The 26007-nt window shown below is 42.3% G+C and overlaps 1 protein-coding gene across 1 annotated transcript in view; it reads right to left on the reverse strand.

Annotated features, from left to right (window-relative positions):
• Nucleotides 1-2670: 2670 nt before the first annotated feature.
• dop1b (DOP1 leucine zipper like protein B) overlaps nt 2671-26007 on the reverse strand; it is a 28747-nt gene continuing 5410 nt past the window's right edge. Inside the window, exons 2-38 of the mRNA XM_074659111.1 lie at nt 25672-25849; nt 24265-24446; nt 23988-24158; nt 22087-22276; nt 21836-21934; nt 21411-21534; nt 21209-21318; nt 20674-20785; nt 20423-20543; nt 20212-20331; nt 19800-19908; nt 19216-19452; nt 18831-19135; nt 18340-18743; nt 17969-18240; nt 17726-17878; nt 16947-17038; nt 15844-16034; nt 14146-15742; nt 13333-13432; nt 13045-13236; nt 12316-12438; nt 12089-12223; nt 11927-11982; nt 11726-11830; nt 11352-11418; nt 11104-11263; nt 9466-9548; nt 9270-9379; nt 9034-9183; nt 6999-7060; nt 6601-6729; nt 6345-6481; nt 6196-6251; nt 5963-6106; nt 5705-5837; nt 2671-3959 (exon numbers count right to left, since the gene is read on the reverse strand). Coding sequence (XP_074515212.1) covers nt 3702-3959; nt 5705-5837; nt 5963-6106; nt 6196-6251; nt 6345-6481; nt 6601-6729; nt 6999-7060; nt 9034-9183; nt 9270-9379; nt 9466-9548; nt 11104-11263; nt 11352-11418; nt 11726-11830; nt 11927-11982; nt 12089-12223; nt 12316-12438; nt 13045-13236; nt 13333-13432; nt 14146-15742; nt 15844-16034; nt 16947-17038; nt 17726-17878; nt 17969-18240; nt 18340-18743; nt 18831-19135; nt 19216-19452; nt 19800-19908; nt 20212-20331; nt 20423-20543; nt 20674-20785; nt 21209-21318; nt 21411-21534; nt 21836-21934; nt 22087-22276; nt 23988-24158; nt 24265-24446; nt 25672-25809 — 6927 coding nt within the window. The 5' untranslated portion in view covers nt 25810-25849 and the 3' untranslated portion in view covers nt 2671-3701. The remainder of the gene's footprint in view (nt 3960-5704; nt 5838-5962; nt 6107-6195; nt 6252-6344; nt 6482-6600; nt 6730-6998; nt 7061-9033; nt 9184-9269; nt 9380-9465; nt 9549-11103; nt 11264-11351; nt 11419-11725; nt 11831-11926; nt 11983-12088; nt 12224-12315; nt 12439-13044; nt 13237-13332; nt 13433-14145; nt 15743-15843; nt 16035-16946; nt 17039-17725; nt 17879-17968; nt 18241-18339; nt 18744-18830; nt 19136-19215; nt 19453-19799; nt 19909-20211; nt 20332-20422; nt 20544-20673; nt 20786-21208; nt 21319-21410; nt 21535-21835; nt 21935-22086; nt 22277-23987; nt 24159-24264; nt 24447-25671; nt 25850-26007) is intronic.

Genomic DNA, 26007 nt, shown 5'->3' on the forward strand with positions numbered 1-26007 from the left:
TAAAGACATGTCCACAGTTTTGTCATTTAAAGAACTAAACAATACACCGGACATATCTGTACATACCTGAACATGTCCATACAGACCCCCACTTGACAGACATAACATATACAAACATGTGTACGGACATCGGACACCCATATCCCTCACATAAGATGTTTTACGACCTGTGCATCTGTGCTTCCCCCTTTCTTACACAGCGCTAAAGGTGAAAAGGTTATAGAGTGTTACAGGCGTCTGACTGAGCAATGATGAGGACCATCCATCAATCGTCTTTCTGTTGGAGGAAGAGGAGGAGGACGAAGCCTCTTCATCCAACGACTTACAGTTCTCCATTTGAATCATAACCATTCAAACATACTAATCATAGGTCAAAACAGCTAAAGCTAAATGTGGCTGAATTATATAAAAGGCAGAAGTGGTAAAATGAAGAGCCGTTTGGGAGCCGAAAGAGCCGGCTCTTCTTGGTGAGCTGAGCCAAATGATCTGGCTCACTAAAAAGAGCCGGAATTCCCATCACTACTGTGATGGAACCACGATCTGCGGTAAAGAGAGCCGCAGCTTGGATTTCGATACATGTCTATTAGGGGCGTTACGGTACGGTAGCCTACGGGTGCTTTGAGCGGCCAAAAAGGACGAACTCCTCGCACTGGCATTACAGAGATATTTTCCTCACATTTTAAATGCCAAATAAAAGAGATATTATATTACACATAGTATATTAAATAAGTCTTGTTGAATATATGGTCAACCAAAATTACTAATATGATAAAAACGTTTTCATAATGGGTTTGTCTTCCTCACTATGACTGTATGTCAAGTTTTTGAGAAATTTAAAGGGAAAGTCAGCTCAAATTACATCATAACACATTCATAATTTCCTAAAATGTTAACTCTCTCTCTCTTATTATTACTTTCGTATTTTTGTATTATTATTGTTTTTTTTGTTGTGTGTTTTTTTAAACTATTTTTTCTTTTTATTATTATTATTATTATTTATTTTCTTAATTTTATTTCAATTTTGAATGTTGAAGTTGTTTTCTCTAGTGTACTTAATGAGTTTGTCTATAAGCTCATGTACTTAAAAATTGGTTTATAAACTATTGTAATTACGAACTGTAAATTGCATATATGAAAACAACCTTGAAAAAGGAAAAAAAAAAGTATACATTTTTTTTTTAACTCTCATTAAAAAAATGTTCATGATGACCCTGACTATGAACATGTAAAATGATTTTAATGTACAGTTTTTCAGTTGTTTTTTGTTAAAAACTGTACAGTAAAATGGCAATGTTAATCATATGCAATGTGACATGGTCATAGTGAGGGTCATCCTGAACAGGATCACACTGGAAAATTTCAGCAAGCCTATTAAGAATATATTTTTTTAATGTTCAAATATGAGGAAGTCGTCAATATGTATTTTCACTTTGAAGCTGCCTTTTTAAATAAAACAAAAGTACAGTAAAATATCTCCATATTGTATTATTGGAATCCATATGTTTAATATAAAGTTGTTTGTACTTGGCATATTAAATGTGAGAAATTATTGCATTAAAAATAACTGTTAACCAATGAAGTTTATTGTGGTAATGCTACAGCCTGAGTTTATTTAACACATTTTTGGCTTTATTGTTGAATTTTGACTCTACAATATGGAAAAAATGTACCTAAAAAAAGATATGTCAAAATGCAACTTCTTAATTTCATCTGCTCATGTTGCGTTAATTCTCTTCACATTGTGTGCTCAGTTTTCCTCTGAATATTAAGGATATGCATTACAATCGCCATACTATATTGTTGTTCATAATGTTAACTCTAATAGGATCACCTCCGGTTCAATATTTATATTATATCCAAATGAATCACTTGCAATACTGACTAAAAAGTCATAAGCAGTACAAGCAATAGACTCTTAACAGTGGTGGTGATAACTATTCTCACACAGGTTGAAAGAGTCGTCCTATCATTGATAATTATCTGGAATGTTTGTAATTGCTTTCACAATACATTACAAAAGCCAACACCATCAATTATTACAATAATTATTTAGGGCAGTACTTTCAGTTTGAATAGCTAAATGATTGAAGGGAATGATGGATGGGTGTGTTCAGCACACTCTGTCCCTTTATCTTTCTAGGTTAGAAAGGTCATTTTGTAAAACTGGATTACACACATAACTTTTTTACCTCATGTGTAAAGTTATTTGCCCATTTTCTCTGACTTTCACAGGTCTGTGTCATGGCAGCTGATTAAGCAAGGTAGTCCAAACTCCCTTCTCTGCAGCCACGTCCTACAGCTCCTCCTGAGGGATTTCAAGTTGTTGAAACATTTATAGAGAACAACTTTATTATGGAAAAGACACGTGGTCTTAATTGAGACATGGTCACAAGATGTTCTGATGATTGTGTGCAGTGATGTGACATTTTACATCGTGTGAATGACGTGCATGAAACAATGCTCGGTAAAACAGTAACTACATTTAAGGCGGGAGGGATCAGAGTTCAGTGTCTGGCCCACGGACACTTCGACATGTGGGCAGGAGGAATCGGGGATCGAAGCGCCAATTAGATTTTTTTTTTTATCACAGTTTTGAGTCCCTCAGTAATTTCTCTCCAACACAAATGCAGAAAAACAAAAAAACTGAAGCTGTGAAGTGAAAACACAGTATTTAAGCTTAATATTTAATTTAATGAGTCTTCTTTCTGTTAATTCAAAACTTGACACGGTCCTTTAAACATCCAAAATAAATTACTTAAGCATTCAGCATTGTGGAAAAAAAAGACAACAGGCAGTTGTAAAAGCTATCCATGAACAACTACAAAGAATTCCCTTGAACACCACAAATGGCAAGCATGTATTTTAGCGGGGTAAACTCAAACCCTGGTATACACGAATCACATTCAGTAGCTTAATCATACAACTCTTAACAAGAATCTTAGCCAAAGGTTTGCGAGGTCCCATAATGATGTATCCAGTAACAATCAAAGAGAAAGTACCTAACAGCCGCCGTACACTGTAGTCTTTACATTCTCGGAGTCAGACAGACATAAATATACACACAAATCAGAAAGTATGGTTAAGCAGAGGTTATGAAAAAGTCAAAAGAACACATCGACAATACTTAATGAGGTTCTTCACAGTGAATCTGCTATTTGGTGACAAACTAAAAACATTTACTGGAACTACTGTTATTATAAGGTGCATGCCTAAAAATAACAATAGGTAATCATCTGAAGTTAGTTTACTATTTTTAGTAGTACCATCTTTGAGTCTAAAACCATATAAAGCAAAGAGAGTAGACACTGACACATTCTCAACGTGTGGATATTTTGCAACTGAGATGATACACGTCCTTGAGAGAGAAAGAAGCGATCCACAGGAATTTGTAATTAATACTTCTACCATGTTTTTTTTTTTTCAGATAACCAAAAAGCCCACTGAAATAACTACAACAAAGTCCCTTGGCTTTTCTAATACAGATTCAGTGTGAGAGCACCTCAGAGGTGCACGTATTTATGTGGAGATCAGACAAGTTAAAACATTAAAAAACAGAATTCCAAAACGTTTCCCTTTCTTCTTAGTTCACAATACAACATTATCACCGGCTGTGCCTACTTTAGGTACTCCGCACGCGTATGGCTGCAGGTCAAAAGAGCTTAAGAAGAGGACTTAGGTCATGAAAGCTTCATGCTTGAGCTCTAACTCTCCATGGAGTCCAGGAACTCTTCTTCAGTGATGCACTCCAGCCTCTTCAGGACTGTGTCTGCGCTGGCTGCTGGGTACTCTGCTACGGGGCAGTGGGGCATAAGGGTGCTGTAGGGGGGAGGGCCCTGGAAGGAACAGCAAAGGGTGCAAAGGAAAGGCAACAGCTGGGTGATGGAGGACAGTGAGCGCTGAGGGAGGAGGGGGAACTCCAAATGCTCTGTAGAAGATTCCTCACTCAGCCCATTCAGTGTCTGGAATAACAGGACAGGACATCGTCATCAGAGGGAGATGTGGTCATTTCACAAAAACACAACCTTTTGTATGTCATTTTGACAATATTAACAGAGTTCAGTTTCAGCTGAAGTTTATCACCGACACATTTCCATAATAACACACCAAAATTGACATCTTCATCATCATCGTGGCTATGCCTGACCAAGAGTCCCAGTTTAAGGAAATAACTGACAAGTCCTTTATGCTCTATATATAGACACCTCATATTGCAATATTGCAATAATTCCACAGTCAGTTATCAAATACTGTTTAAAGGTATAATATGCAACAATTTCCTAAAAAACAATGTATAGACTTATGCAAAAATAATCCCTCTCATTCACACTTATGCCCCACTAGAAGTGTGTGGTGCTGTCTGTAACTGCAGAGACCCTGCAGTCCTCTGCTTGGATTTTCTCTTTTCCTCTTATTTTGCTTTACTCGGGATGCTTCTGACAGTCTGCCTAAAGTTTTTAGGCCCCACGTAGTGGTGTAACCCCCAGCCAATAACAGCGTGCAGGGTGTGCACCCCATTCAGGTGGTCAAATACCGCCGCTTTGTCACACCCCTTGGCTTTTGATATCAAGGCATAAGCATTAGGCTATACATCGATGGGCACAAGTCCCCCTTTAGATGCTTTGCGGCTGTATTTGAGAACGGGTTTGTTACACTGCTTTGAGTTGCCCTGTTCCTCTGTCTCTCCTCTGCTGTGTGCAGTGGCTGTTGTGTGCTGCTATCGGTGTGTCTGTTTGACCGAGGCACACACACACACCAGGTAGAGAGGACGGTCTGCCTTTCGGCTGCATTTATTCAAAATCCGGCAACTTGGCGCCTTCTGCGCAGGGTTGTACGGAGGTGTGTGGAGTTAGTGGTGTGTTTATTTGTGTTTTAGAACGTAACCGCTGTAAAACAATAAAAAATAATGTTTTATTTCTCTGATCCACTGCTTTGTTCTCACTAGCACCAGTGAGATCCTGTGCTGCTGGTAACATAAAAGCATGATGCCTAGGTACTGTTGCTATGGTTACTTGCAAGTCATTACTTGCACAATGATTTTGAATGGCTAAAGGAAGGGCCAGGAGTGTTCTTCAAAAACAATACTTTTTTTGTTATATTTGTTGAAATTCTCACTACATCCCGACAGCAATTAATAAATGAAATGCTCTCACAAATGCTCTGTGGCTGTCGCAGGACTGTAATAAACTGCCTACCTGTCTACCTACGCACGCTCTGCCTATTCGCGTCTTTGCACGTCAACGGAGTCTTCCACAAGCTGCTTGCTTGACAGCTGTGAGTACTAACAACAGACATGTTTGTTGTTTCCATTCATTATGATAATTGTTGAGGAGTGGCTTTGGAGGGAGGCCTGACGGGACGGACTGTCAATGTTGCCGACTTGGCGACATTTGGAGCTAGTGCTGCTAGCTACTTTCATTGGAAAAGAGTTGGCAACACTGGGCTGGGTTTTTTGGTTGGATAATTTTAAAAATGTTGCATACTCTTGCTAGTTCCTCAAGATTGCAGACCCTAGCTTTAAACTGATGACTTAAAAGTGTGTTTGAAACGTCCCCCGATCAAAAACAAGTGTGTTTCATGTGTGTGGCATAACTAACAGTAATTCTAAGCATCTCATCAAAATGACCATTCAAGAGTATAGACTTTAAAATGAGATTGACTATGTATAAGTTTGAAATTGATTGTTTCAACCCATGTATGATCTTACCCCATATCGCTGCTGCATCGCTTCCAGTACTCTGACAACATGGGGTGTGCATTCCTGCTCGCCTTCTATCAGCGCACTCTCTGGGCCGCCGTAGCGGCTCACATCCACCTCGGGGACAAATGCCCAACGATACCTGTACATGGAACAGACAGTTATACAGGAAAAGTAAGATAGAAAATTATACACAGACAAAATAACTAATGAAACACCACAACTTCTACAAAGACATAATATGTTAGCATGTTTCTGAGCTCTTACATCTGAAAGATTGGCATCTTCTCTGGAGGGAAAGCCAGGGAGGTGTCCAGAAACTTGCAGGCTGACAGGTACATGTCCAACTCTGCCTGAGAGAAATTCGCTGGTCCATTCCTGTCGAGGGCTCCCCGCACCGCTTTAGCCAGCCTAGGCGGTACGTAAGAAAGGTATTTTGAGTGAGAGCGTCAACAGAGTGTCAATGAAATGTGAATTTGTGAATAAATCAATAAGCTCACTTGGAGACGTCTTTTTCCGACTGTAGAGCTTTCTCTAGACGTGCAAATGTGCGAATCTGAAAAACAAGCAGAAAAATAAGTTTAAATTTGTATCAAAATAGACACTTGTACAGTATTGGCCCCGTGTATGAAGCCAGGCTCGATCGTACCAGTTCTGTGACCATGATTGGCCAGAGAGATGTGAGGTGCTGGGACGAAATCCGCAACAGGAGAACGCGGAACATCAGGAACATCTGGGCTGAAACACCAGGGCTAGGGTTCATACGCAAAGCCTCAGTGAGACGCTCTGAAAGCAGGCGGAGAGAAGTTTTATGATCGTTAAAGAACATAGATTGTCTGTTTCTACCACTAAATTGAACATAATCACATAAAAATCAACATAAATATCCAGAAACAGCACCACACCTTGAATGAGGGGCAGATACAGGTGATATTGGTCGAGTTCTCCACTGAACATGGCAAATGCCTGGCGCTTCAGCAGCATGGGTTTCTGTTCTATGTTAGTGAACAGTTTCAGGGAGCCGCTCTGCATGCCTACAGCACAAACAAATACAGGTTTATCACAGCAAATAACCAAAAATGTCTCTGTAATTTCAATTTGACACACCACTTCTATATAAGTGACATTTTGACTGCATTGGTTTGAAAACAATTTCTCTCATGTCTGAACTGTTAACTGCTGTTATCTACCAGAAGATGTTAAAAGTAACAAATAAACCTTCTCTGTCACAGATTAGCTCTCACCTTTAGATTATAATTGTATCTTTAAAGCACTAAAAACATTTCCTCGGGGCTGTACTCACTCATGAGGTCTTTAAACATGGTCTTCTCGTGTGTCAACAGGTGGTCAATAATGGATTTCCAACTATAGAGAACAAAGGGCAGTCAAGAAGAGGACATTAGACATTGGTGATCTCCAATTCATTCACCCCAATCCTACAATATACTTCTTTATAAAGATGCAGCAAGATCTTTTTACACATGGTATACTGTATTTACACTGTGAAAGTTTTCCCCGCTCCAACAGCCAGATCTGTGAGCTTGTCACATTTGTCACGCTCTATCAGCCGCCTCCATGTAGAGCAACAAAGATGAGATTAAAGTACGAGAAAGAGCGTTGTAAAAACAAATATCAAAAACCCTGGTAACACGTGTGCAGGATTAACCAGAATGCTCTCTAAATGCTAAGTGAGATCACCTAAAGTCACACACACAACATTTTTCCCAGCAACATCCTTAAAGTCTCAAAAAAACAGTTTGTATTATGTACGTAACTATTATTAAGTATTGCATGTTCAAAAATACTCTGATATATTTATTACAGAAGTTATCACTAGTTTAACTGTCAGTATTATATATTATAAAGTACTATGGCATATTTGATATAAGAATTGAGTTTCTGGGGAAACTACACTTAACGGTGTGTAACATTTCAGGTGCTCTATTAGCAGAAATGGAACATAATATTCATAACTGTGTTTTCATTAGTGTATAATCACCTGAAACTAAGAGTTGTTGTGTTTTCGTTAGCTTAGAATGAGCCCTTCATATCCACATAGGGAGGGGAACCTCGAACCGTGTCAACTCCTGGATTTGTTTGGCAAATGAAGCAGCTTGGTCATTACCAGACTTTCCCATCAGACTGACTACTCTCTTGTCCAACTTAAGCCACAAGTCCTGAATGTTCGGAGTTTAGATGATGTCATCCTTCACGTTCACTGCCATAAATTAGCATTTATCCATTATATTACTGTTCAATGAAACAATTGGCTATACCCAGAGGCAAGTTTTTCTGGATGTCTAAAATTGAGAACATAAACTGGACAAGGGTTCGGCTTTTACCTTATAAGTGCTGTGCACCGTGATGCAGGAATGAGTCCTAAAACCTGGAAATCAGTTAGCATTTTAGCACTTCTGGTTCCCTCATCTGGAAGTCAATGGGTTTTTTTTAATGGGTTTTTAGTTAGATGCCTGAAATAAGATCTGTGGTTAACACACACTTAAGAGATATTTTAATGTTTTGTTCTATGATATAAAATATATCAGTAAATACCCCACTTATGAATTTTGAAGCCTTTATGCGTCTTAAAAAAGGCGGTTGCTAACAAGTGGCTAAATGAGACTACTAAACGCCATCACGGCGACCATCATGCAACCGTGGTGTAGTTCGTTTATAGCCTAACGTTAGCTTTTTACTTCAGCGATTGCATTCACACTTCAAAAATGATAAAAGTGGTGTTCATTTGTGGAGATTATCTTACAGAACAAAACGTGTAAGTATCATAAACGTGTGGTTGCCACACAGCTTATTTTCTGCAATAATCCAAAACCCAGTGGAAAAATCCCGTTGGGTTTTTGTCGAGGGAACCTGTGCTATTCTAACTTCCTGGTTGGCCTACAAAAATACGTCATTCCTGCACCACTCTATTTTAAGCAAGGCTATAAGGAAGTACATTTCAAAATTTTACATAAAACATACCATGCAAATCGTCTTATCGCTAAGTTTGCAGAACCTTTTGTAAACATAATAACAATTTCTCACCTAGCTTTTGATAGAGAAATATCCCACAACTTTTGGACGGATCTGGAGTTTCACTTTTTTGAAGCTACTAATTCTGTCTACTCTTTTGACCTTAAAGATATTATTTGTTACTATGATAATCCAGCAGATGGTGCTCTTGAATATTTGATTCATTTCATTATTCTATATGCATTTGTTTTTTATTCACAAACAGACATGTACTAAATCATCATTTTGACATTTAAAAAAAAAAAAATTTTTTGTATGAGTTGTCACCTGTGTCTGTATGTGTGTATCTACCAAATAAACATACTAACCTGGGAGAACAGGAGGCATCCATGGTGAAGAAGAGGGGGTCCATGAAGAGCTCAAAGACCTCTTTCCTCCAGGCCCTTTTGGTATAGGCATACCCACTCAGACTGCTCAGCAGCTGAGCGCCCGCTTCAAAGCTGGGCATGTTGTAGGCACTAGAGGTAAGAAAGCCCAAGTTAGAGGAAGCCTACTGAGACCAAACAGACCAAAGCTGTTTAAGATAGCCCTGCACACTAGTTACCTGTGGTTCTTCAGGTAAGGGAAAACATAGTACATGAGCCGGGAAATGAGAGGAACGGCTTTCTCCTTCTCATCACTGCGGTATACCATGTCCAGAAGTGGTGCCAAGACCTATACAGTAAGTATAAAACGTGTTAAACACCACAAACACTGGAAGATTCACCCATTCATTCTCTCATAAATAAATAAAAACCTACCTCAGCCAGGAGTACCAGAGCTTGCACGCTGTAAGCTGAGGGAGCCGAAGAGGAAACCATGGTGCTAGCTTGAGCCATTGACTCTGACAGGGGGATAAGGAGAAAAGTTCACATGTGACTGTTACCAAGCTTGTAATAATTCTGTGAGGGAGCAACATGTGCATATACAAGTAGGTGACAATTAGGATAGAAACGTTTCATCATAGAATAACAGTGATCACACAGAATAACTTTGTTAAGAAAAATGCCCCAGACAACATAATAGGGCCATCAGGACAATCTCCCTGTAGGGGTCAAGCATTAAGGCCTGTACTGTTCCCATAGATCACTAGGTCACTGTTCCTAATTAAGCACTAGCCATTTGAGTCTTTATAAAAGAAGCTCCTGCCACCCGAGCCCCAATAATCAACTCTGGTACCGAAACCTTAGTATAATAACGCTTCAATTTAAGTGTAAGATTTTAATTAATTCCGACTTTGATTCTCACAAACCATCGTTTGGTCACATGAGGTTGGTTAGGGTACCATGAATATGAACATGGAAGCAAAGCAATGCACTGCTGTGGACGAGGCGCAGCAGAAACAAATATTTTAGCCACCTAAAATAATCATTATCAGTTTAAGTGTACGATATGTTTAGAATATTTTCATTGCTTTACCTTGCCGTCAGGGAACTGAAGCCGTTATCTATGCTCTCTTCAAAGCCACCAGACTCCATTGACAAAAACTGTAATTTTACCTCGCAGAACACAGGAGTTGCTGGTCTACCGCCGCCTCGATCGGTTAGTTTGTTTGTGTTATTGTGTGACTTTGGTGTTTTAAAGGGTGTAATGGGAAATACATTCTTACTCTAACTGTAGTAGAAAAGTACAGTTTGAATGCATCAACTGTCCTTTCTTTGAACTAATGTACATCCTTTCTGCTGACCATATATTCTTTAGAAATGATAACTTAACCTTGAATGAGCAGACACTTTAGCTGGGTAGATAACCAGATGCTCTAGCTAGGAACAACTCCCCGTATCAGGACGCAGCTGCTGAGCAACGACAACTCCTATTGTTCAGAAGACAGCCCGAAACGGTTTGATTAGAAATGATGGATTACAGTTAATGTCATGATGACCCCAATATTCTGTAGAAATACTTGTCTGATGGAAGGAGTAGTTGGGCATTCAGCTGGAGGCGCTGAAGGTTTACTGCGCCCATTTGCAAACAAAACAATTAAACTCAAAAGACACTGATTTTTTTTTTAGGTGAGCCTTTCTTTTAGGTGTCTAAAATACATTTTGCTGCTGCCCCCGTCCACAGCAGTACATAGCTTTGCTCCTTTGCCGACAGTCCTGCCCGTTTCTCCAAACTGGGGGCGTGCCGATCGCCGTCTACTGTAGGTAATACACTGACTATGGACAACAACCTCATACAACCCCACTTCAACATATCTCAAGCATCCCTTTAAAAATTGGCGATTCGCAATATTTCCTGGTTTTCCACGACAACTGTAGTGATGTATAAGCTCTACTTCCAATCTGACGGAGGGCTATATTGATCCCCTGGGTTCATTTTCTCAACCATTGGACAAGAATTGCAGATGAGGTCAAAGGTCACGCCTGCATGTAGTTGACACATGTATGTAAAGTTACCATAATGGTCGCCATCCACGTCTGCGTCATCAGTTTCGTCCGCTTCAGGGCACACCTGCGGCTGAACCTTGACCTCCAGGCTGCGGCTGAGCCAACTGGTCTGCTCCAGAGATGAGCCCGCGATCCCACCCACTGCCTCCAGGATCCGCTGAGTCACCTCCTGCACGATGATGTCACCATCAATCAATCGTCACATGCACTCGCTCGCTACCTCAATCATAAATAGAGCAATGCAACATGCATCATACCTGCAGATCTCTAGTGTCCTTCTTGTTGTCCAGGTTGGGGAGCCTATTGACAAAGTCATTGAGTATTCTGCAAGACAAAAAACGTTAATGTTAACAAGGAAATACAACCAGCAGGCCAATCATTGTTAATGTCATGGACTGCAGTGCATTTCTGAGACGTTTTGGTGTGTATGTGTGTATGCATTTGTAAGAGCACTCTGTAATACAGAAGTACAACTACTACTACTACTACTACTAATCAGAGTAATTTGGTTGCTGCTGTTTACATTTCTACTGATGCAAATAATAAAAAAGAAAAACACCCTGTGCAACCCTGTGTTGTACAATGACACTAAATGAACCTTGAATAAGAACTGAATGTGTTCAAAACTGACCCCAGCAACAGGAAGTGCCCAGGCGGGGCCAGGTTGAGCTGAACAGACTCCCGTAACAAACTGAGGAGCGGCGCCACGTTTTCCTGCAGGGTCTGAGCTGAAACGCTACATACAGAAACAGAAGTTATTATAATAGTGAGCATTTGTAGAATGGTCTTCTTAAACATGGGGTGGGGGACTTGCATTGTATTTCCTACTCACCTCTGCATATAGGCGTAGCTGAACTGTAACATTGGGATATCTACCAGTGTTGACTTCTGATGGAGAGAAAGGTAAAAAAAATTTCACAAAAATGAGGGACTTCATCATCAACATCCAGAATACAAGTTTTGAGCAGCTGTGCATGCACGTATGTTTGTGTACCTGTTCTCCTTTGATCTGATGTGGTTTTTTCACCACCTCCTTGACCAACTGTAGGATGACATCTGTGTGCAAGGTGTGCAATGACTTCACCAGAGCCACAATGGTTAGACGAGAATCGCTGGCCACAGGTAAAACCTAAAGAAGACAGGAGTGTTATGATGCCAACAAGTGATCTAAAGCCTCTCAGGGAGATAGATGTGTGTCCCTTCTAACGCTGCAGTTCTTACTTTGTTTTTATGTCTCCTTTTATTCTTCCTGCTGCTCCACACTGCTCCCACTGAGGCCATGAGCTGAATCCCATACTGCCCAGTTAGAGGGACCAGGAACTCCAGTATCCGCTGCCGTAAGATCTAAACATGCACACACCGTGAATGGATGAGATTTACCACAATAACACATGTACAAGGTTAAAAAGTTTTGGTGAGGAAAAACTGTCATGGCCATTTTCAAAGGGGTCCCTTGACCTCTGACCTCAAGATATGTGAATGAAAATGGGTTCTCTGGGTACCCACGAGTCTCCCCTTTACAGACATGCCCACTTTATGATAATCACATGCAGTTTTGAGCAAGTCATAGTCAAGTCAGCACACTGACACACTGACAGCTGTTGTTGCCTGTTGGGCTGCAGTTTGCCATGTTATGATTTGAGCATATTTGTTATGCTAAATGCAGTACCTGTGAGGGTTTCTGGACAGAATTTGTCATTGTTTTGTGTTGTTAACTGCCCACTCCCATGTTGATAAGAGTAATAAATACTTGACAAATCTCCCTTTAAAGTAAATTTTTGAACAGATAAAAAAAAGATGTAATTAATTTGCGATTGGTTGCGATTAACTCTGGACAATCATGCCATTAATCCTTATTAAATATTTTAATCAATTTAAAGCCCTAGTTATTACATACATTTGTGTTGGCATAAAACAAATGAAGAAAATGTGCATGTATGCAACACACACCTTGGTGCTTTTAAAGTAGACAGAGGTAGAAGTGTGTCTGCTGCTCTGGGCGGTGTCCGATGCCCGCCTCTGAAACTCTTCCCTCGTGACCACTCCCCATAACAATGCCATGCTACTGAGCATGTGCGGTAGTGCCTCGATCACAGCGTTGCGTGCATTGCGGACATCCACAGGATCACAGGCAACCAAGGACTGACAGAGAGAAAGAGAGAGGAAAATGGGTATTTACATTCTCATACACATAACAGGTACATATCTGTCTGTGTGTGTGTGTGCTTCAGTCCTCACCCTCTTGTTGTCCAGTAGACAATAGTGCGTAATGGTGGTCAGGCCTTCTAGCAGAGTCAGAGGGTAGTCAGGAGCAATGTTTTCCCTTCTACCACTCAGACTGATCAAAGGACAGAAACACACATCAAATTAGAAAAAAAATGTCCACACTATAGGGCGATATGACAGTGTATGCTGTGTGAAAGTATAAATGTGTCCACCGGTAGAGAATTGGCAATACCGTTTCCACAGCGGTTGCCATTCTCACGTGATTCTCGCGTGGTCTCATGATATAGTTGTAAATATAGGGCAGGAGGAGGCAGAAAATATTCTTCCATGACTTTATCTACTTTTTTAATATGGGTTTTTAACATGGGTTCTTTGTGAGTTTGACTAATGGTTGACTCGAGGCCGACATAAAATCGTACATGTAAGGGATAATGTACAGTGAGCCGGTCATTGTTGTGAAATAAACCCAGACAGGGCGATGCGGCACCCTGATGTGAAGCACCCTGAAGGGGGTTATTTCACAACAATGACCCGCTAGCTGTACATTATCCTGCTTATTACACGACTACTTACTGAAGAAATCAATAATTTGACACAAAAACGGTCCGCCAGAGTCCGACATCAGAACTACGCCCATAGCAACGGTCCGCTATAAAGAAATAACAGACCGTAGAATGCCGTGATTGACCAATCAGAATCGAGTATTCCACAAAGCCGTGTAATAAGTCAGGAGAGAGACCTGACTAGCACCCCTAAACATTAAAAAGGACAAACTTAAAGCTGTTACATCGTTACAGTCTGTGTTTTCAGTGGTGCTCACTCTACCTCTGATTTGTCTTTCCTCCATCGTGCTCGTAAAGCTTGACCAGCTCATCCAAGTTCCTGCAGATCTGATTGATGAGTGGAGCCACTATGATGCCTAATGAGCGACCCAAATATGGCAGAGAAGAGCACAACAGTGACACCCAGTGGGGGTGCATGGTGTAGCCGTACTGTGGCTGCAGAGCCCTGGCTGCGGCAGAAACAAACATCCCCTGGGCTGTGATGGGGTGGCTTTGGACGTACTGGGCTGCCTTGATGGACTGCTGAAAAAGAACTGCAGTTTGCCATTCGCGAGCAAGCGGGGTGGTGGCAGTTGGGGATTCGCGAGGCTCAACGGGCTGGCCGGATGCTCCAGCTGCTGAGACAGCCCCACCAGGCCACACATGGTACTCCAGGACTATGAGCGCCTGGAGGAGCTTCAGTAATTCCATTTGTAAGGGGAACTGTTCCTGTCCCCCTCCTGCTCCGAGATTCACCAAACTCTCCTCCGATAGGCCTCCCTGCTCCTCCAGCAGCTCCAAACCCTTGGGTGGTGCCTTGTCCGTTCCCCTCTGGCTGACATACATGGATGCAGAAAGTGTAAGCAGAGCATATTGCTGCACTTTACACCCTGAGAGGAGACTGCGGATGGGCTCCAGACTGGCCCCGTTGTCCTCTTGTCCCCGTGCCGTGCAGCCAAGCTGGTTCACCATCCGGGTCAGCACCTCCACACTCTTCACCTGAACCTCCCGGTTCCCCTGCAGGTCAAGAGGACCCAGGGTCAGATAGGAAGGGTAATGAGAGCGCAGGAACTGCAGGCACAAGGACACCAGCAGTTCAATGAGCAGGGATGGGGGCACAGATGGGGAGGAGGAAGGGGAAAGCAGGCAGCCGTAGAAGCCCAGACCATCCTGGGCCTGTTGGTGGCGCTGCAGGAGGTTGGAGACCATGTTTAAATGTGCGGCAGAGCTCGTGTCCAGAGAAGTGTAGGAGAGGGCATCCACCAGAGGGCACTCAGCACTGCTCCTCAGCAGGCTGTCAAGCAGTGCCAAGCCTTGGAGCAGATGGCGCCAGCCGCCCGCCACAGGATACAGAAGCACATGGCGGAACAGAGAGTCGATGGCCTCTCTCTTCTCGCGCTCCTGTTTTAACAGGCGAGACCTGGCCATGGCCTCCAGCTCTAAATCCTCCTCATCCTCACTTGACAGGGAATCAGATGCCTGCGTGTGCTCGGACTCTGCCCTCCGCAGGACGTTGACCACACCTCCTTCCTCAACGCAGCGGTAGGGGACAGAGCCTGAGCTGGAGTTCTCAGTGGATGCCTGGGCACCACTAGTGTCAGCTGACTCGGTGTGTTCACTCTCGGCCTCTTCCTCTTCCACCTCCTCCTCGTCCTCTCTATCCTCCTCCTCTTCTGTCTCTTCACTCTCACTCCTAGATAGCACTAAAGTGTCCGGTGGTTTGGCCACCTCTGGCCCACTGTCTAACTCTGCCCACAGGGATTCCCGGTCCACAAGGTTCATGAGATTTAAGGTGGTGACCTCTGTTGCCATAGAATCCGCAGATGTCCCAGAGGTTTTGGTGGAGCTACGACTTCTGCTGTTTAGAAACTTCAGGTTACCTTTAATAAATAAAGCACACAAGCAACAAACCAAAGACGATCAATTGATATTTGATGCACTTAAACAGCATAATGCAACACATGCTGACAAATGCACTTACCGGCAGTGAGATTTTGCTTGATGCTCTGAATGGAGCAGCGCTGAGTGGAGGGGTGGAGCAGCAACAACAGAATAGGCTCCAGGATCCGAATCACGTCGTTGAGGGAAAGAGCCCTGACCAGCCAGCACTGAGCTGCTGCACTTATCGATCCGTCTGTACAGCTCAGACTGTCCACCACAACACACAGAGACCTGAGAGACACACACATTTTATAAATAAAGGATCTCATACTTCCTGATAATAAGATGGATAGAGCTTTAATAATTTATTGAGAATCCTGCTTTAAATAGCAAAAGTAAAATGATAACAGCTTCCTAGTTGAAGCCACAACCCCCCAGCATAGCGCAACGGAGGGACAGCATTAAAAATGTCTTCATCATGGAGAATATGACAGCAATATTACAGTTGAAAACAGACAAGTTTGTCGAAAGATGGTCACCATTAATACGGGCGATGCCAGAACTCATTCACATCTTTTGTTCCTTTTCTTACTTTCATTTATTTTATTGTGTTTATTTTTATTCCTATTACGCCTGTTTATTGTTTGGTTAATGCAGCAGTTACAGGGGTTGGTTCATTGGTGATATGAGAGGTGAGATATTTGATGTGTGCTGGTTCGTTATTTCAATTAGTAATTCTTCTTCTTTTTCTCCTTATTATTATAATTATGAAGTGTGATAAATAAATCAAAAATAAGTGCAAAATAAAGGATCCCAACCCAAAAAGAAAATCATGCCTTTATCGTAATAATACGAATGATACGAAGAAGAAGTTATTGATCAGGTTATTCACATTTCATTCAGATTGTACATATTCAGACTGGGCATCTGGGCAGTTTTTAACTGCTGTATATTTGCTGTGACACTAGTGCTATTGTTTCATGAACTTCCCATTCCCATTTTGCATCTTTGCACCTCTGGCTCTAATGCCTCCTTGTGTAGCAGGTTAGTCCACTATCAGAGAAGCACTGACGCATATGTTGATGTTGAAAGCTATATAAGTTACTGAGACAGAATATACAGTCAAGGATTACAGAGACACAGTGATATATATACAATAATAAAGACCCTCCACTTGTCACCACTTTTCAACTATGTACTAACCGGTCAAAGGAGCGATTGAGAGACATGGTCTGGATATCCCGGGTGAGGTGCCATAGAACTGTGAAGCGGTGTAGTGCCTCCAGCCTAACAGCCTGGGTAGACAAACAAACACAAGGCAAAACTTTGGCTTTTTTGCTTACAAACTCATCGCATTTTCCAAGTGGCTCTGTTTATGTGTTAAACTGACACATGCTGGGAGAACATTAAAGAGATAGTTCAAGTGCTTTGGAGTGGGGTTGTACTTAACCATAGTCTTATGCTGGAGTACCAACACCAGAACAAAGCAATGTACTGCTGTGGACGGAGCGAGCAGCAAAACTTATTAGCCTCCTAAAAGAAAGGCTCATCATCGATATCCATTTAAGTGTATGCTATATTTAAAATATTTTCAGATGAGGAACTGAACTGAAAGTGAAACTTAACTATATATTTTTTGTCAACGGAGTCTGGTGGCTTTGAAGTTTCACTTTCAGTTCCCCGTCAGAAAGGGCTATCTGGCTGTAAGGTAAAGCGGTGACAATATTCTAAATATCAATTTCTTTTAGGTGGCTAAAAAATGTTTTGCTGCTGCCTCCGTCCACAGCAGTACATTGCTTTGCTTCCAGGTCAGTACAACTGTCTGTTTCTCCAAACTGGGGGTGTACCGACCGCTGTTTGCTGTAGGTAATAAACTGACTATGGATAAGTACCTCATACAACCCCACTTCAAAAACACCCAAACTATCACTTTAAAATGTGTGAAGAAATTGTGTTCAGTGTGTGTGCGCAGGCATACACACCTTGTCTTTGTGCAAAAGCGTCTGGCAGATGATGTCTTCACAGATGGACGCTGATGGAGCCAAACAGTGAAGCCTGTAAAAGAGTTCCACACAGGAAATGTGCTGCTCTCTCCGCTCTACGTCCAGCTGGTTCCACAGTACCTGGGACACCCTCTGAGTCAAAGAAAAAAAAAAAGCATCTTGAATACCGCATTTACACTACAGCTTTGAGTTACACCAACATTTTCCCTTTTGTAACCTAACCTGATAGAAATCAGTGCCTTCCTCTATAGCACGAAGCAGAGCAGGGGAGATGGGTGGCACGGTGACCATCTGCAGCCGCCCACTCAGAGGGTTCGAGTCAGATCTTTGGTAGCGTCTGTGCTTGTCCTGGATGACCAGTGCTAAGGACTGGGAGTGGTTGATGAGTTCCAACAGGGAGGCCACTGCAGTGTGCTGGATGTTGTAGTCCCTGGACAGGCAGCACAGTGTCATCAAGGACCTCAACCACACTGGCAGGCTGTCGACGTCGCTACCTGTGGAAAACAAAAACGTTTTAAATCACTTCTGTGGTTTATAGTACGTCGCTGACCGTAGTATTAACGTAGCTGGATAAATAACATCTATGTGCTGACCTGTGTGGCCCAACATGTCTGTGTGGAGAACTAGAGTCTCCTCTTCACTTAGGTAGACAGGAAAGGTGGTGCACTCCAGCAGCAGGTGGCAGGTGGCGGTGAAGGCCTGTCGACAGGCCTCAGAGATCTCCGCCCTGCTACGGGGCATGTAGCCGGCCGCCCAGTCCAGACACCCTGATTGCCCGCGCTCCTTTTTCTTCTCTGTGGGGGCCGCTACGGGCTGGGCGTCAGGTGTAGGGCTGGGTTTAAGCTTGTTTGGAGTGAACAGTTCAGTCAGTTTGTGTTTAATTTCATGTCCCCCTAAGCTCGGCAACGATGTCTTCTGATCCACGGAAGCAGCAGTTACGTCAGGCTGGGGAACTTCCTCCGGTCCCCCAACATCCTCCACCTGCACCAGCAGGTATCTGAAACATGGTCAGAGTGAAAATATTTAGAAATCACACACAAAGACGTCCATGTAAAGCTAATTTGATAATGGCTCAGTAGTTTACTTTGTGGTTATGAAGGCCAGGATGTCCTGCAGACACTGGGTCATGGTGTCTACTCTGCCTCCCCTCCTCCACACTCCCTCGCCTTCTTTGCAAATTCCATTTGCCTCCCCTCCCATCCCCGGCGGGAGCTGCTGCTCTGACGGTGAGGCGCTGATGCCCAATCCGCTGTCTTCAGACCTGAGTGTCGGGTACACGCCATCTGCAGGCTGTGCCTCATCTCCTCCATCTCTGTTCAGCTCTTCGTCTCCATGGTCACCATTAACCTGACCAACACTGCCATCATTTTCTCCCTCCTTTTCTATATCCTAGATAGAGTATAATTGATATGATGAGGCACAGTCAATCATCAAAAATATAAAATAGCACAGATTGCACAAATGCCTACCTGAGTCTTTTTGCTTTCCTCCTCTGGTGACTGTTCCTCCACTTCCTCTGTCTGTGACCCCGCCTCAACCTCCATATCAGCCACGGGCATCTGGATCTTACTCAGGACCTTGAAGCAGGCACGTAGACCATGTGTGACATCTTCCAGGCTAACAAAGTCCATGCGGCTGCGCAGTGTGTCCAGCATGGTGCCCAACATCTCAGGGAGGAACTGGGACTGGATGTCAGCATGGAGCTCCTGTGGGGGAAAAACAAACATGTAAAACACACAGTTTGTGTATGAGTCAGACTTTGGTCAACTTCAGTTGAAATAATAGTAAATATTTGTTTAGATCTAACTGTAACAGAGTAGCAGAGGGATAAAAACAAAAAAAAAAAGGTAAACCAAATAAAAGCTTACCATATTTCTCTATTTTGTCAAAAATATTACAAATATGCTTTTCAATTTGTCTACATTTGTAGTATTTGTTGGATTCTGCCAAAATGTCAAAACAAAAACAAACTTTTTTTAAAGAATTATTAGCATTATTCACTGCATCCATTTTTTTTTCACAAGGGGGAACTAATGGTGTGCAATTTGTTTACCAGAGGGATAACGTCAAGCAGGAAAATGATGAGATTGGACATCTCTGAGACAGACGGAGCAGAGTGACTGCGCTCCTGTCGAGGAGGCGTTGGTGGGTCATCTTTGTCACTATTGAGTAAAGACAGAGAAATAAATAACATCGATCCTTGTCGGTTGATATTTGAAGATAAACAAGGAAAGTTCACAAACATTTTGTAAATGTTTCTTTTGCACGAAAAACAATTTATTTACATCAGCCATTGGCTTTCTTTACCGTCATTGAAGCTGTACTGTATACTATGTTAATGCTGCCTTTTCCCTATAATCTCTCTGTGTCGGCACAATGTAATGCACAGTCAACCCGATAGTTTTTAACGTGCATAATGCCCCTTTATAAATAAGGATCCCATGTCACAGTCATTCCTGCCGTACCTGAGAGAAGTGCAGAAGCGTCGGGTCATGTACTCCCACAGGTATTCACTGTTCATGGAGCTCACGAGCATATTCACCGTCTTTATGATCTCCGATGCATTCTTATTCTCTTTTATCTTACTGTTTAAGAAAACATAAGAAAAGCATATTTTTCCATTTGTCAGTTGCAATTGTATTCAACAGTGAACATCCGTGCATCTATCGCTCTCACCTGGCTAGCTGGTTGCCCGAGAGCCCTGAGCTGGTGATGGTTTCCTCCCCCAGCATCTGTCGACAGTAGCTGTAAAAAGCTCGGACCACCTCCAACAACACACTGCTCAAGACCACTGGACCTGCGCAGAAACATTATTGTCATCATCACAGTGAAACATGTTTAAATTAAAGCTGAGACATTAACAAAGAGTGGTGGATCGAGTATTTCAGCATTTTGTACGTGTTTGTGTGCTGTTCAGTGCTGCATACCTATCTCCGGTTTATCCAACAGACTGATGATGATGCGAAAGGGCCTGAGGTACCCAATAACGTTGTCTGGATCGCTCTCCACATCCTTCTGCTTGAGGATGTTAATCAGAGCCTAAAATCACAGAAACAAACAGATGGGAATAAGAGATACAGGGGAAAAAACATACATTTGCACACTGTTCAAACAGATACACCTGACCAAGTTGTTACAAGTCAATTATGCTTCCTCTCATTTACTGTCCCAAGCTCAAATGCAGGAACATGCACTAAAAGCACGCGCAGGTGGCCCAAGTATGTCAACAAAGTACGGAGAAGTTCGGATTACAACACACACAGAGGGAGAGTGACTTCATTCTCTGCTCAGGTAGACATTACTCCTCTATATCTTTACACAGCAAATAGTTGTTTGCTGCTATATTAATGCTCTAAAAATTGAATAGAGCACCTTTAACAACATTGACAAATTAGGTTTTATCAAAAATAAACATGTATTTATATATATTTTAGGTTTTGGTGTGTCACGTGAGTGAGTTACCTGCACGAGGAAATCTCTCGAGTAGGTGTTGAAGTAAAAGGAAGTATGTCCTTCTGTGGTAGTAGAGAGGGTGGGGTGTGGTGCCACCATTCCTCCTTTTTTGTTGGTCCCTGAAAACGCATACACAGAGGCAAACAATACTGAGTTAACTGGGATGCTGAGTTAGTAATACATAACTGAAGCGTATTTCAATGATCAGCACCTAGCAGCCAGGCGTAGAGGCGTCTGTTGAGGGACATGTCTCTGCGGAGTATTGTAAGTGAGGCTGCAGACACCACTGTTATCATGTCTTCATCACTCATGGCAATACTAGCCTCCGCTGGGTCCTAAACCAACAACACATAAGAGTTACAGTTGGCTGAGGAACAACGGGAAAGAATGGGAGCGTAATGACAGGACAGTCACTATGTTTAATGGAAAAAAAGGTAAATAAAAGAGGTAGTATTGGAGACAACTCGCAAAAATAATGCATAATATTTTCAAGCAGCTGCAGTTGTTTATATGTAATTGTGATTACAGGGTAATTCCTGTTTTTTTCCTAAATAGCCTGAATCTAATGACTTTACTTAGATCACTTAAAAAACAAAGATGTTGTCCAGAAGTGAGTGTGTTTGTGTGCGTACCTACCAGGCATGTAGCAATGGGGAAAAAGTAGAGCAGGATTTCAAGCATGTTCCTCTGCACCAGGACATTTGAATCTTGCAGAGAAAGACACACCGACTTTATCTGAAGACAGACAGAAGCCGAGAAGCTCAGAAGGTCAGACAGATGACAAAAAGATGGTGATGGAGGACTGAAATATGTCCTCAATACAAAAACATCCCCATAATTATGAAATGTGCTTCATACCACATGTGCACAGTAAGACAAACACTCACCACCAGTCGGTGGTCGTAGCCTAGCATGTGTGTCTGCTGGCGCAGGGAAGCGTTGACGTCAAAATGCGTCACTATAAAGACCGAGGCAGGCAGTCGCACCATGGGGGTGACCAGCATACTGCCCCACAGCGCACCATAGAACACCTGCTGACCCACCAGCAGTGACAACTTGAACAGCAATGCATCAGTCCTGGACACAGAGAGAGAGAGGGGACAAAATGGAGACAACTCATTGACATGTTCAACAATACATCCACTCATAAATCTATATTTCTGAGTGGCAGGCTGACCTTGTGGTTAGTGATGTCATGCTAACCAATACTGATCAAAGTCCTGTTTCAGTGTAGGAGTACCTAAGGGGTCAACAGACTCACCCAAGATTACCCTAAAAAGCAGCTACAGCAAGTCTTTTTCAGTATATTAGCCGCTCATTCTGTTTAACAGACATATTTAGAAGTTGTAAATCCAAACTCATGTTCAACTGTGTCTTCTTTATAGATTATATATATATATATTTATATACCGCGGACACTGGTTTAGCACTTCCTGATATACTCTTTGATACAAAGCTGTGGCCTCTTGTCTACATGCACTACTGTGTAAATGTGTGTAACATAAACAGTGACATTTGACAGATCAACTGAACATGAACTCAAACTGAAATGTTTACACATCTGAGTAAGCTAAGAGGATTTAGTTACAGGGTTAGAATTGCCATAGTTATTACATCCTGTTCACCATTGGGGCACCACACTAGCTGAACCACCCTATACCTTGTAATTCCAATTTCGAATATTTTTTAAGTATATTAAATATTAAATTTTTTGCTGTACTATTAAAGGAATATATAGTCATAAAAAAGCCTGTAACAAATCCAATGAGAAAACTTGACAAAACTAATACTTTCTCACTTCCCTACTCCGTCTGTGACTCTCAGCCACAACCTCATTTGTTCCTTCTGTAAAGAGTCACTTTTGTATACTTTCATTAAAAGGAGGAAATGGTCCACTTTTTGGGGACTATTTTCAGCTGCATATTAATAAATATTTGGTAATCGAGTGTTTACGGCAGCAGAATGGTGTATGTTTATCTTGTACTGCAGCTGAATTATCGTGATGTCATGTGATCACACGAGAATTGCGGGATCACATATCACATGAAAATCCATCTTGTCAGGCTTCAAGTAATGCCTTTTGCGTCTGGCAAGCCAGAGCATGGACCAATCAGTGTCCTGTGAGGAGCTGCTGGCAGCTACGGGCGAGGTTTAGGTGTGTGTGTGATGCGACATGGAAAGGCGACTGTTTGTTCAAAACAACCATGGCGGCTCCTGAAGAGGTTAGTGTAGATGCTGCAATAACATCAGTTAGTATTTCTTCAGTGAAAGAAGAGCAAAGAACGCCACCGAAGGCTTTTCCTCGATGTGAAATATGTTTTCGCTCTTCTCCCGACTGGCTTCGGCAAGAGTTTGATTGACAGATGGTTCATCCAATCACCTGCCAAGTATTTTTTTTTAAAGTGCCTGCCCTTCCAAACAGTTTCCAATGACGGCTTCTCAAATGGTTCTGTGCAACAAACCATCTGGCGGGTCAGATTAGGTATATGTGAGATTGACTCAAAATAAACTACAGGGTCCATGTTCATCATAATGAAGGAGCATGTCACCCAGTTCAACAGTGTGGGTCATTGATGTGTTTTTAATAGACAACAATGGAGCTCTATGGAGCAAAGGAGGAGGCTATATCAGGCTTTGGCTACAGGGACAATATGTTTTAGTGGGAACAATTCATTGTTGGGATTTGTTAGCAATAAGAAAAATATAGAACATTGTCAAATTTAAAAACAAGAATAAAAAGAACAGTCTGAGATAATATCTTCTGACAAAACCAGTATGTGCTATGTACCTGTCGTAAACCTCCAGTCCCTCCTCCAGGCCTGGCAGGAGTCCAGTTATGAAGGCCTGAAGACTGGGCAGCAAAGCCCTCTGCAGTGGGAGATAGTAACGCTCGTACAGTGTCAGCAGCATAGGCTTCACTGCCATGGCTGCATGGCCCAACAGCGGGAACAATCCGGAGCTGAAAAATAAAAACACACACACAAGTTATGTCATAAAAAGCAGCACACATAATCCTGCCAGCTCTCTCATTAAAGCAGTAAAAAGCTTCATGCCAGTTTCCTCACCTGTAGATGAACAGATCCTTGGCCAGCCATTTTGTGCCGATGATTTTGAAAATGACCTCATAGGTCTCCAGAGCCTTGAGGTGCACTCCGCTGGGCAGGGCCGGGTGCAGGCACTGGGCGAGACGCTTCCCTATGATCAGCCTCTTGGGCAGGAGGGAGTAGCGAAGGTTACTCTGCAGGGCCTGAACGAAAGAGACAGAAGAAAGGAAAAGCTGGGTTGGGCACTAACCAAAAGGTTTACATATTAACCTCTTCCACTCCTTGCTGGCGCCGGCGCCCTCGGCCAACTTTACTGTCTTTCTGAGGTTGTAAAATTGTTGTAAATTTTGGCGAGGGAAAACTGGCATGGACATTTTCAAAGGGGTCCCTTGAACTCTGAGCTCAAGATATGTGAATTAAAATGGGTTCTATGGGTACCCACGAGTCTCCCCTTTACAGACATGCCCACTTTATGATAATCACATGCAGTTTGGGGCAAAAAAACTGTTTTTTACATGCAGTATAAATGCGTTATTTTCATCTATTCTAAAAATGATGTGTTTTAATATTTCCCCTTAGTAGCCATTTCATATAGTGAAACCATTTTCTGAAACTTGACCACTGTATAAAATGACCTGTTGTGATCTCTAGGATAATCACAGCCTCATGAAACTTTACAGCCACAAACTAGAGACCTTGAGCATTCAGAGGATGTATAGCTTTCCTGTTGACAATAAGTGGCTTTTTCTATGGTGTTCCTTTTTATCACTTCTCAAGTGGTAAAGAAATTGTTAAATTTAGCAAAAAAACTGTAACACATGGTATCAACACAAACATTTTATTATATATACTATATATATAATATTGTCGTAGCAGTTTCATGTATAACAAATACAACGTTTCTTTTCCTCACATTCTCTGTTTACTTTAAGGACCAGTGTTTTTGCATCAACACACAAAGACACTCCAAAGTAAACATGTGCTCTGCATGGGAAAAGAAAAGTGTCACCTTTGTTGACCAAAATGAATAGCCAGAAGGCTCGAGCGATAAGGGTATATAACAGAGAGAGAGAGAGAGAGAGAGAGAGAGAGAGAGAGAGAGAGAAAGAGAGAGAGAGAGAGAGAGAGAGAGAGAGAGAGCGAGAGCGAGAGCGAGAGAGAGAGAGAGTCTTAATAAGAAACAAGAACTTCCTCATCAGTACTGAGAACTGAAACTCAAAAAGCAGCTGTGAAGTTGACATCCGCAAAATATCGACACCAAAAAAGAAAAACTGCTAATGTGAATTCAGATTAAACAACACAACAAAATTCTTCATTGACAAACTAAGTTCTACACTAGGAGCATTAGAATCACATACTGAGATATCCAGATAAAGATATTAGCAGTTACAGTATTTCTATGGCGCTCTGTGTTTCTTCATGACGTACCTTATTGAGCTTGCCCAGGGACGAGATGAGATCGGCCCACTCACTTGAAGACTCAAAGTTTCGCAGCGCCTTCTCAATGACCGCTGCATAGCTACGGTAGCGGTAGTCATTCTGCAGTTCTAGCTCCTCAGGATCCATGATGCATCAGTCTGATCCCAGCATGTTCAGCACAATATTTCTGGAAAAGAGGCGAGTAAAACCAGAGGTTTTGAGGACAGAGACAGTACGTTTATCAAGCTCACAAGCTCTGTGACAGTATCGGTCTGTCTGCTGGATGTCGCTCTGACTCTGAGGCTTGTTTATGGCAAACAGAATTAGCCAATTAGCTCTGTACTG

Source organism: Sebastes fasciatus, chromosome 14, assembly GCF_043250625.1.
Source record: "Sebastes fasciatus isolate fSebFas1 chromosome 14, fSebFas1.pri, whole genome shotgun sequence".
Classification (NCBI taxonomy): Eukaryota; Metazoa; Chordata; class Actinopteri; order Perciformes; family Sebastidae; genus Sebastes; species Sebastes fasciatus.